This window comes from Camelus bactrianus, chromosome 34 (genome assembly GCF_048773025.1).
Source record: "Camelus bactrianus isolate YW-2024 breed Bactrian camel chromosome 34, ASM4877302v1, whole genome shotgun sequence".
NCBI lineage: Eukaryota > Metazoa > Chordata > Mammalia > Artiodactyla > Camelidae > Camelus > Camelus bactrianus.
In genome coordinates this window covers 5882803-5894334 of record NC_133572.1, presented here as the reverse complement: position 1 = coordinate 5894334, position 11532 = coordinate 5882803, and the positions used below count along the sequence as shown (strand labels likewise).

Below are 11532 nucleotides of genomic sequence, written 5' to 3'. Positions count from 1 at the left end.
CTGGGATCCAAAAGGAGAGAGAAAGAAGGTGGTGGTAGAAGAAGGAACCTTTAAGAGTTATGATCATTCATTTAACAAACACGTGTTGCTATCATTTAGTGAGTTCCTACTCTGAGGCCTGGGAGACAACAAGTCAAACAATCTCTACTTCAAAGAGCTCATAGTCAGAGGGGCGCACAACTACAGGACAATGCAATTCTAATTCATTGTAAGCAATTACATCATAGTACTGTAATAATGGGTATATACAAGGTGCTGGAATATACAAAGAGATACATAGGCCACCCTAAGGAAGTTCATGGCTTTCAAAAAGACATGTCACTGGAGCTGAGGACAGGTGTAACAAAACCTGCAATACTTAGCCTCAATCTCTCAGTGCCTCCACTGCGTACAAACACATCCCCCTCCAAGTCACCAAGTCGCTCCCAAACACACACACTCCTGATACAGTTTTCCAAGTCATATCTACTGACCTCCTCTGTTTACTTAGCCAGTAAGCCTGACATAAGTGACTCATCTGCATTTTAGTCACTGAGTTGAATTCAAGTGTATAAACTGGTACTGAATGTCAGCCAACTGCAAGAAATGTACTAAGAATAAGAATGAAAAAGATGTGGCTCTTGTCCTCAAGGAACTCTCAGTGCAGTATGGAAGACAGACAGACAGTGAGCTATGTAATACAATGAGTGCTATACCAGAGGGACGACTCAAAAGGAGTCAAAACAGAGAAATGTTAACCTGGAGGGATCTTGGTAGGGGGTAAGGATAAAGAAAGACCCTAACATGTGTAGGACTTCTACTATGTCATAGATATTGTGCTGGGAACTTTATATTTAATCTTTGGATAGAGTTCTGAGAGATATGTTATTATCACTGTCTTGAAGGGAAGAGAAAGATCAGAATTGTTCACTAACCTTTTCGAGGTCCCATGGCTATTAGATGGCAGAACTGAGATTCTAACCTAGCCTGATGTGCTTTTCTACTTACTCCTTCTCCTTGCCCAAAGAAGTGATGTCGCCTAGGTAAATAGGGTTGAATCTTCCTAAAACTATATTCAAATAAATTAATTCCTCATCTTTAAATGATTACTGCAAACATTTTGTCTCCCCTCCACCCAGTTTATAGACCACCTAAACCTATTTGCATAACAAGCTTCAATGACCTTTAACTTCCTCCTGTCCAGACTCTTCTCTGTTTTTAACCAGAGTTCACGTCTGTCTAATCCCACCTGTACTGCACAGGCTGCATTTGTCCACTTTATAAAATAGGCTCTTCTTCCTTCATTGCTTCTAATCTAGTCTGTCAATAATTTTAACTCTGTTCATTATATTCCACTTAAAAATTTCAAAACATATTTATACATCAGGTCCCAAATTAAAATTAAACAAAATGCACAAACCACCCCTTGAGAAATAAAATGAATGAAAATTTATTTGCCTCTTTCACACCTTTCTTCAGGTAGGTCCATATGCCTCAACCCACTTCATACCCTGGCAGCCGCCGGCCCCGTTTTCCCCTCTCGGAGCCCAGCATCTCTGATTGCTCACCCAGAACAGCAACATGAGCCTTGGTTGAATCGGGAACAACATCCGCGGGGACCTCCAGGGAGATGGATTCTCTCACCACTTTTCCTGTGAGAGACAGAGAAAAGGTGAAACAAGAGAAGGCGGAAACAGTGGCGGTTCTCAAGCCCAAATCATGGTAAAACTTGTCATAATCTAGATTTTCCATCCCCAGTGCTTTCTGTGGGATAGAGGCAGGTTTTTTGACCCTATTCATAGTGGTCTTCCCTAAAAATAAATTCCAAGAGCCATAACTGTGCTGTACATCTTCTCTTCTTCATTCTGCCTCTCAGGTAATTGGCCCCATCAGGGATAGTACCCCTAGAAACTCCTATCCCTTCTTGTCCTGTATATTCCTCCTTTTGCCTAAGAAAATCTCCTGTTGCCCATGGGAATTCTCCCACCAACCCCTCTCTGTGTTCACTCACCTTTTGGGCACAGCAGTGAGCTGTGTGTCTTCTCCACAAGGACCCCTTCAGGCTGATATGAAGAGAGACATGGATAAGTGAAGACAATGCAGATGAATATAAAGGCAGGTGGCACAGAGGGAACAGGAAGGGGAAAGGAAAAGGGGAGAAAAGGCTCTGCCTGTGCCTCCAGGGCTTCACTCAGAACTGGAGAGAACAAAGGTTCTCTCTGACGTACAGAAGGACTCCAGGTCAACCCAGGGAGGGGCCTCTCAGTAAAATTCTTTCTGGGCAAGGCCTAGAGCTAAGGACAAGTTTAGGAAACTCCTAAGAGGCAGGATGGACAATTGGGTTCATGATGGGATTTTTAAAAAAGCAGCTAATGATGGCTTTAGGGATTTTAATAAGAGAAACTAGCATTCATTGAATGTCTCTGAAGTAGCAGGCACTGTATTAGGCACTTTCATAGACCATCAATATGAGTCAAGCAGACAGTTAAGGGCAGAAGGGGGTCAGGGAAGGAGAAAGGGGAGCTGCTTAATTGGAGTTGGAGTAAGAATGCTGCGAGGGACTAACTGACATGGTTAGACGTATACTGAACATCCTGGGTTGGTTGCTGTCTCCACCTCTGAAGCAAGGCCTGCAGAAAACTCACCTTGACCAGAACTGGTTTGATGAGTGTGTCACTCCTGCCCTTTTCTGGAACGAACCCCTTCTGGCCCCCACATAGTTCATTGCTGTCCAGAATCTTAGTACTGATAGTGAAGTTCACATGACCTGAGGAGAAAGAGGGAGAAAGGAAGGTATCAGCCCTCTTAACAGAGGTACCAATGAGGTCGCTTCCCCTCTGGAACAGTGCCTCTTAAACTCAAATCACCTGCAGATCTTGTTTGTTACCATACGAACTCTGATTCGGTAGATCTGGGGTGGGGCCCACATTCTGCAGTTCTAACCAGCTTCCAGGTGTCAATGATGCCGGTCCTGTGGGGCAGGTAGGCAGCCTCCAAGGACCCCCATGATCCTTGTGTCCGGATATTTACACTGTGGTGTAATCCCCTCTCCTTGAATGTGGGCTGGATTTAGTGACTCGCTTCTAACAAAGAAGATCGGGCAGAAGCAATGCTACATCTCTTCTGAGATTAGGTTGTAAAAAACACTGAGCTTCTATCTCGGGTGCACCCTTCCTCACGTGCTGCTTGCTCTGGAGGAAGCCAGCTGTCTGTCAGGAGGCAGCCCCGGGGGGAGATACATGTGACGAGAAACTGAGGGGGGCCACTAGGCAACACCTGAGGCCAAGAACCGCAGCCTTCAGTCTAACAGTCCGTAAAGGTCAGAGGCTTTGGAATGAGCTTGCATGTGGGTTCTCTCCCGGTCACATCTTCAGATGAGAACACAGCCCTGGCTGACAGTTTAACTGGAACTTCATGAGAGACCTTGAACCAGAGGCACTCAGTGAAACTGCATCAAATACTGACCCACAGAAACTGTGTGATAGTAACCGTTCATTCCTTTAAGCTGCTAAACTTTAGGGTAATTTTTTAAGCAGCAGTAGATAACTAAAACATTCAAAGACCACATTTTGAATGGCAAGGATTTAATCCAAGAACAAATGACATCTCAGAGGGTTACTGTGATAATCAAATGAGTTAATCCATGAAGAACAGTTAGAATAGTGCCTGCCCCATACTAACTATTCAATTAGTAACATGATAATATATCCCTCGTCCTGGTGTAAACATTAAAAGCACCCCCTTTCACACTCAGAATAGTCCAGAATATATATAAGAATATTTGCTTATTTATTTACAATATAGACTTAGGAGGGAGAAGGATAGAAGCAAATAAAAGGAAGAGGAAGAAGGAAGCAAAGCAAATGCAATAGAGGAAAGGATAGAGTTCTCAATCTCTATGCATTGTTTTTCCCCATCTACCGGTTCCTCCTCTTACCCAGTTTGATAGCTGTGATATTCCAGTGATAGGATTTTGCTTCATCAGCACAGAGACAGCTGGAGGCCCCAGAGTCAGTCTGTGATTCCACCTGGTACTCATCTGATTTAGCCAAGTGAGTCTGCACCTGAGGAGGATATTTGAGTATTAAAAGTTTATAAGTAAAGGAGACAACACAGAGCGGTTTAGGGAAACATGGGGGGAGAGACACCAACAGCCCATCTCTTTCCCAGGGAAAATCGGTATGATTCCAATGTAGAGACTGACACCTGCTTCCTGTATCCCCAGCTCTTACCCTGATGCAGTCCTTTAGGTAATTGAAGATGGTGGCAGTCAGACGAAAAGATTCTCCACGCACAACTGAGTAAGGGAGAGTCAGATCAACAAAGAATGGCTTGAAGGCAGTCAGTCCAACAGTGGGTGACAGACCAAAGCCGCTGGCCTGGGAGGTGCAAAAAGTCATGGCCTTCCACGTGGTGATGGTATCAGGAACCGTGACGGGGACCGCCTCCTTCCCCGAGTCACTGTGAGAACACAAGGACCCAGGTGGAGCAGACAGCGGAGAAGAAGAGCACTGGGGAATTAAGTTATAAACTGGTCTGCAGAAGTGAATTTTTTGTTGTTGTTGTGTGTGGTGGCGGGAAGCAAAAAGGCAACTGAACTGGAGGCCCCCATGAATCTCAGAGTATGAGTCTTCAGGGGAGGATGTACAACTATGCGAGAAGGGGGGTGCCTGAGAGTAAAGGGAGGAGCATGTGTGGGTGGAACAAATCTGTAAGGGAGGCCAGTGCTCTCTGAATCTGTGAAAATATGCATTCTCATGGCCTGTCAGAACTAGCAGGTAAGCAGTGGGCAAGAACTAAACTAATGTTGATATGGGCCTTTACGTCTGCGTGGCCTTGCAGTGAGAATGCACTGTCTGCACTGTGAACATGGGGAGATGTGTGCATTTGTTTTGAGTGACTGTATGTGACTGTTTAAGAATCCAGGGAAAGAAACACATTCTCATGTTCCCATTAAAATTTCTTGGCTTGAGACTTAGATCTGCTAGAAATGATCTGAGTCTGAGTTGTCTGCTGACTCCACACTGTATACTCAATCTTGTTACACCTTTGAGGCATCACTTACCCAATAGGAAACAGATCCCAGAGCCAAGTCTCCGGGAAGTACTGGCGAACCTGAGAATCCTCTGACTGAAGTGATGAAGTTGGCTTAAAAGCCATTGGACGAGAACCATCCGCTCCTAAGGAGACCAAGAATAAGGGGAAAAACAGAAGACTTAGTTACGCAATAAATTGAGGTAGAGGAACTGCTAGCAAGAAATTCAGAGGGAAGCAGAGAACATCCGGTCAGAGACGAGGAGAAAGGACCACTGAGGTCACAGGTCACAAGGCCATCAGGGGAAGTGACAGACAAGGACATTTGACCGAGGAATGAGCAGATAAGGGCTTCAGGGCTTCAAAAGCCTTCCCTAAAGAGAAAGAGAGATCCTTGGAAAACTGGCCTGCTTCTGTAACCCACAATCCATTATCCTTCTAAGGCTAGAGCCTCAGTGCAAGAATAAGAGGCAAAGAGGAAGCTTTCAGAGTCCCACAATTCTAAATACCTCAGTGAGTCCACGAGCCACAGAGATAGCTTACCTCCACCCGTTGCAATGCTGTATTTTTCAGGCAGACGATTGCAGACTACTGGCTTCTTGATTTTGGCATTGGACAGTACTTTCAGGCCCATGTCCTGACAGGCAGCAAAGGAACCAAAGAATGAAGTGTTAAGGTGGTCCTCTCCCTTCCTACGAGGGCCACTGCCTAGAAGTTTCACCCTCAAAGGGTTGGACCAACACATTCTTTGCCTATTATTTGTGAGATCAATACTCAGCCACCAAGTTGGGTTTACTTCTGTTCCAGCTACTGTAAAAGCCCTTCAATTAAACTTATTTCTGTGTGTGTATGTGTGTGTGTGTGTGTGTGTGTGATGTATAGATACATATGTATCTTTTGAAAAATGATCACTATAATAAGTCTAGTTAACATCCATCACCATATATAATTACAAACATTTTTTTTCTGATGAGGACTTCTGAGATCTATTCTGTTAGCAACTTTCAAATACACAATACAGTATTATTAACTATAGTCATGATGCTGTACATTACATCCTCAAGACTTACTTACTTTCTAATTGGAAGTTTGTAACTTTTGACTCCCTTCACCCTCCCACCTGCCCTCTACCTCCTACCTTGGGCAATCACCAGTCTACTCTCAGTATCTATGAGCTTATTTTTTCTTGTTGTTGTTTTTAGATTCCACACATAAATGAGATCATATGATATTTGTCTTTTTCTGTCTGACGTATTTCACTTATAATGCCCTCCAGGTCTAACCAGGTTGTCGCAAAATGGCAAGATTTCATTCTTTTTTGTGGCTGAAGGATAGTATTCCACTTATTTTTATTGTTCAATATGTTTAATGCTTCTTCCAAATATTAGTCACTATATTCTTATGATTTGATTTGGACTGAACTTTCTGAGAGCAGAGACCATATCAGCTCAATCCATTCAACAAAAATACACTGAACGATATGAAGGACCAGGCATTAGAATACAAAGATGAACAAGACACGCTTCCTGACTCAGAGACCTCCTGGCCAGATGGGCCCGAGCATCCCAAATGTCTGCTGATAAAGTAGGTGTGGTATCTTTCATAATAAGGATAGGAGCTCTCTGGTCTACCTTCTCTCATTTTTTTTTTTTTTCTTTTTTTTTTTTTCCCCCCTTCTTGACTGAGCCCGTGGAAATCAATGTTTGGAGACCATGGAGAGAGGACTAAGTGTTTGGCCTTTCACAGGGGTTGTCTCCCAACACAACTGGGCAACTTCTTCAAGCATGAAGACCAAGAGAGGCTCCCTTACACACTGGGAGTTTCTGTCAAGATTTTCTCCTGTCAGTGCCCACATGAGTCCACCATTTTTTTTAGATACGGGCTTTTCTTTCCCCCTCCCATCACTATTGTTTCTGTGAGAACAGAATGAGTAAGAACATCTACCTGGAAAAAACTAAAAACGTCTGTGCCTTCAGAGAACCAAGGGCTCCACATGACAGAACGCTCGCTCCGAGGCTCCTCGGGCACTGGGTCAATGAGGGGCTGTGGAAAGTCCCAAGGGCCAGACTCGGGACACTCATCATATTCAGCCACCTGATAGGGATAGTGACCGTACCAGAACGGGAACATCCTATAGACCTGAGATAAGAGGGGAAAAGGAATGAAAATATTGACACAGTGAAATCAATTGAGAAACTTCCTCTCAGATTTTGGTGCCACGGTTTACTACTTTTGTGTTATTTCTCTTCGTTACTCCAGAATTCTTCCTACATGTGCTCCATCATAACCCTTCCTCTGTCTCATCTTTGTTCATGCTCTGTCACCTTTATCTCCAGTTTCGTCTTTCCTGATCTCTGCGTCCATACTAACCACACCCTTCTCATGTCAACACTTCTACCCTCATTTGCACACCAGCTCTGCTGCCACCCCGGGGTGGTGCCCTATTTCCCTGGGACTGTCTCTCCCGCCCCCAGCGCATCCATCTCTCATTCTCATGCAGTCAGTTTGGCTTCTCTGTTGACCCCCCCTTGCCACATTAGCAGACTACTCACGGAGCTGTTGCTCAGCTCCCTCTCTGGTCTAAGGAGCAAGACACTCTCATCCACTGCCCGGACCGCACACAGGGACCCGGGAGCTGCCTGCAGCTGCAGGTCCACATCTGCTCCCGGAAGCTGCTGGGAAGGTGAGAAGCCAAGCGAAACCTGGGGAAAGGAAAAGAATAATCAGGTCAGCCTGGAGAGGAGGAAAAACAATCACCAGCCATATGCCCTAAGTATGGTCCCCAGCCCACTCCTTCAGTCCCTTTATCCTGATTTTCTTGGTAAAATCTCGCCCTTTAGAACCAGTGTCTTGTGATACAATTAGAAAAAGTGAGCAGCACAGCAGAATAATATAGAAAGTTTAAAAGACAGAAAGTAGAAAGAGAGAGAATACCCGGGGCAGCTACACAGAATATACGGTTTCCCAGCACAGCTTTTTACAAAGAACCAGGAGAGGTGGAGAGTCCAACAAAACATACTGAAGAGACAGAACACGATATCCAACATCAAGATTATCTCCTTCTTTTCCCGCCCTTGCCTTATCTCCAACCCCAGCACACACAACTCTCTCTCTACGCCCAGACCTCTTCTTCATCCTCCTCAACTGCCATTTTACCTGGTTGTCGAAGCACATCTCTACTGAGAAGCGAGTTTTGTCAGCTAGAACACCTCCACTGGGGAAAACGGCATAGATCAGCAGGGAAGGGTCAGGGGCTAGTCTGGCACTGAAGGTCAGTGAGAGAGAGAAGGAGCCTTTCAGTCCTGAAAGAGAAGAGGGGATGTTCAGGGGTGCGCGAACACACTCACCTACCAGTGGCATCCAACCCTGTGCTTGCACTGCTCCCGGAGCCCGCGCAAGCCACATGGGGCAGGTGACGTCTCAGTCTCACTTTCCTGTTCTTCTATGGTTATTGCTCTGCTCTGTTCTCATGGCTCCTACTCTTGATTCTAATATAAGAACTGTTTACTGGAAGTTTAACGTTTAAGCCCTTCCAAGAGCTGCATGAACACTCACCTTTCTTCTTAGAGTTCAGGTGTTTCTGCCCCTCCATCTCCAGACTCCCTTTCCCTATTAACTAAGGAAGAGAGAAGAATCATCAACAACATAGAAGTTTGGGGAGTTTAGCCTTGGCCCTATCACTGCATCTCTCCATAAAGAGAGGCTCCTTTCACAGTTCCGGAGCCCAGGTCAGTACTTCACAGAGCATCTTCCAGCTTGTCAAATGTCTGATGGTACCAAGAGTCCTGATGACTCTTCCTCCAGTTAGAGGTCTGCTGAGAACCAGGGAGTGGGTGGGAGGAGACAAAGCCTCGGGGCCAGACAGAAGAGAAACCATTCTCCGTGATGGATGGCTGATACCATTTCTTAAAGATCTCCAGGTTTTACTCTCTTATAGTCTTTATAACATAAAATCTACTAATACCCATCCTTTCAACCTTTTTAAAAAAAATTATCACTCAATTCAAAATTCAGTGGAAATGAGTGCACCCTGAACTGTCTTGAGTCCTTCTGATGCTTGACTCTCTGGAGGAAAAATCTCCCTTTTTGACTCTCCTTTCTTGATCACTTCCACTTGAAGCCAAATTCAGTGACATTGTTTCTAAGCAGGCTGTCGTTTCAGGCTCCAGTCAAGGGCTGCAAGGCCAGTTCTTCAGACTACCTTCCACACTGATCAGCCCCAACTCCACCTTTCTCCCGGGCCTTCCCACACGTCTGTCCTGAAGACAGTGCTGGTATTATCCCTCTGCCTCATTATTTCCCACCTCATTCTGTGTCAGGGTGATTGTTTTAGCTTGATGAAGACACTGGAATGACTCAGAGACTTTAAGAAGATGATAAGGGAATAAAGAGACTCTGGACCATCAAACCCCAAGGTTCTCGTGAGTCCACTCCCTCACCATCATCAAGGTGACCAGTAAAACTGCTTGTCTTTATACATTTCATTCAGGCATCCAGTTGTGATTTTATTTCCCCAGCAGACCTGCTATCAATGCTCATTTTTAACCCTATATCATCTATTTTAAGATATTGACCAAGGAAACACAGAATGAAATTTATTCTGCGTCCCCATCCCCTCCTCTTCCCCCCTCCCACCTGTCCACCCAGCTCCCCTCCTCCCTGGTCAGCAACACGTTCTCACCTCATTTTATTTCCCCACACAATTTCTCCAGACTCCTGTTCAAAATCTCTTTATTCCCTAATTCCCCCATCCTTTATACCTACACACTGGGCACATGTGACGACTGGAGCCCTTGAAATGTGACTAGTCCAAACTGTTTTAAGTATAAAATACATACTTTAAGTTTCAAAGATTTGAAATGCACCTGAAACAAACAAGGTAATCTATTAATGATTTTTATGTTGATTTCATGTGGAAAAGATCATATGTGGGATATATGGGGTTAGATAAAATATATTTTAAAAATTAGTTTTCCCTGTTCTTTTAATTTTTTCTTTAATGTGGCTCCTAAAAATTTAGAAATTATCTATGTGGCTTGCATTACATCTCTGTCTTGACTGTCTGTTCACCCTCTCTGGTCACTGTCCTCATTCTCTTTCCCTCATGACACACTCTCACCAGTCCTCACTCCCCAGTCTCACATAGTAGGAGAAGATGATTTCCTGGTCAGGGTCCAAGTCAGCTGGATCAATGGAGTAATCCACCAGCACTTCCTGGGGCTGGCCACACTTCAGGACACCATTCAGCCGGCGGATGCCAAGGAAGCTGCGAGTTGTGTTGTGGAAGGGGTGCAGGTACAGGTAGGCATTGTGGTAGTAACGAGGCACTTGTTTTGGATTATACTCCAACTCTTCCAGCTGGAACCTGCCCTGAGAAAAAGAGAAAAAAAAAGGCCTTTAGCATGTATCCCAACGATATCACCCCGTGGACTTGTCATGGTTCTCAAATCTGCACTGCCTAAGAATGGCCTGTAGCTATCTCACAAGAGGTCCTACCAATGGTGTTTGAGAAGTCCATATCAGTGGTTACATGCAGCAGCATTTCGGTACATAGGGGAGTAAAATAAGGGCTGAATTACAGTTGCCAGGTAATGGGAAATTGTGGCTGATGTACCTTCACAGACTGATACAGAGGATGAATAAATCTGACTAAGATGATATAGAAATTAAAGGCTATATCTCATGGATAAGGAAACTAGGTATAGAGGTTAGTAGGACTGAAAATAATCATTTCTAAGTAGAGTGATCGAGTGATGCTGAGAGTACAGAAATAAGTAAATTAGCCACAGCACAAAGAGTATGTATTTGTGTAAGTAATGGAGCTGAATTATTGCATTAAAGGCTCCAGTTCTTCACCCCTCTCTGTAGCAATGTCCTTTACCATGTAATCTCACAGCACCCTTGGAGTCTAACTGGGGACCCATCGTCTGACTTGTCTGGGGAATACAAGTCAGCGAGATAAGTAGAGGCTTGGAAAAGCCCTTTTGTTGTTGCATCTCATTGCTGCCATGAGACTATACCTGGGCTAGCTTGGTGGGTCAGGAGATGTGTGGAAGGCCAGTTTATAATCCGCTGATCCACAGATATAGGAAAAGTCCACCAAGATCAGCCGAGCTGCCTATCTGACTATCCTAGATACAGGAGCAATAAATGCTCCCTGCTGTGTAACACTACAGTCTTGTAGTTGTTTGTTACGCAGCAAAGTGTGGCAATTGATAACTGATACAAGTAACCATTCTTATACATTATGCAAAATCTAGAAGTCTCTTCTTTGTCATTTTTTATGAGTAATAGGGAGAGGGGGAAAATAAGAAGATGATGACTCTGAACCATTTTTCCCTCCCTAACCTGATTTCACAAAGAATCAGATAAAGATGGAGATAAGTTATAAAATGAATTAGTAGAAACAGTTTCTATCTGAAGGGTCATTTATTTAATTGGTATTAAAAATGGGACCAAAAAAACTTTTTGTCAGCTGGGGAACAAGACTGGTGAGTGAGGGAGACAGAATTACTGGGG

At 44.4% G+C, this 11532-nt stretch overlaps 1 protein-coding gene across 2 annotated transcripts in view; it reads right to left on the bottom strand.

Annotated features, from left to right (window-relative positions):
- The window catches only part of A2ML1 (alpha-2-macroglobulin like 1), a 33099-nt gene that overhangs the window by 11974 nt on the left and 9593 nt on the right, over positions 1–11532 (bottom strand). For both annotated transcript variants that reach the window (XM_045510200.2, XM_074357527.1), the window contains exons 12-23: positions 10156–10383; positions 8569–8629; positions 8170–8315; positions 7566–7715; positions 6958–7152; positions 5557–5650; positions 5045–5159; positions 4212–4440; positions 3917–4043; positions 2625–2746; positions 1991–2042; positions 1548–1631 (exon numbers count right to left, since the gene is read on the bottom strand). In XM_045510200.2, coding sequence (XP_045366156.2) covers positions 1548–1631; positions 1991–2042; positions 2625–2746; positions 3917–4043; positions 4212–4440; positions 5045–5159; positions 5557–5650; positions 6958–7152; positions 7566–7715; positions 8170–8315; positions 8569–8629; positions 10156–10383 — 1603 coding nt within the window. The remainder of the gene's footprint in view (positions 1–1547; positions 1632–1990; positions 2043–2624; positions 2747–3916; positions 4044–4211; positions 4441–5044; positions 5160–5556; positions 5651–6957; positions 7153–7565; positions 7716–8169; positions 8316–8568; positions 8630–10155; positions 10384–11532) is intronic.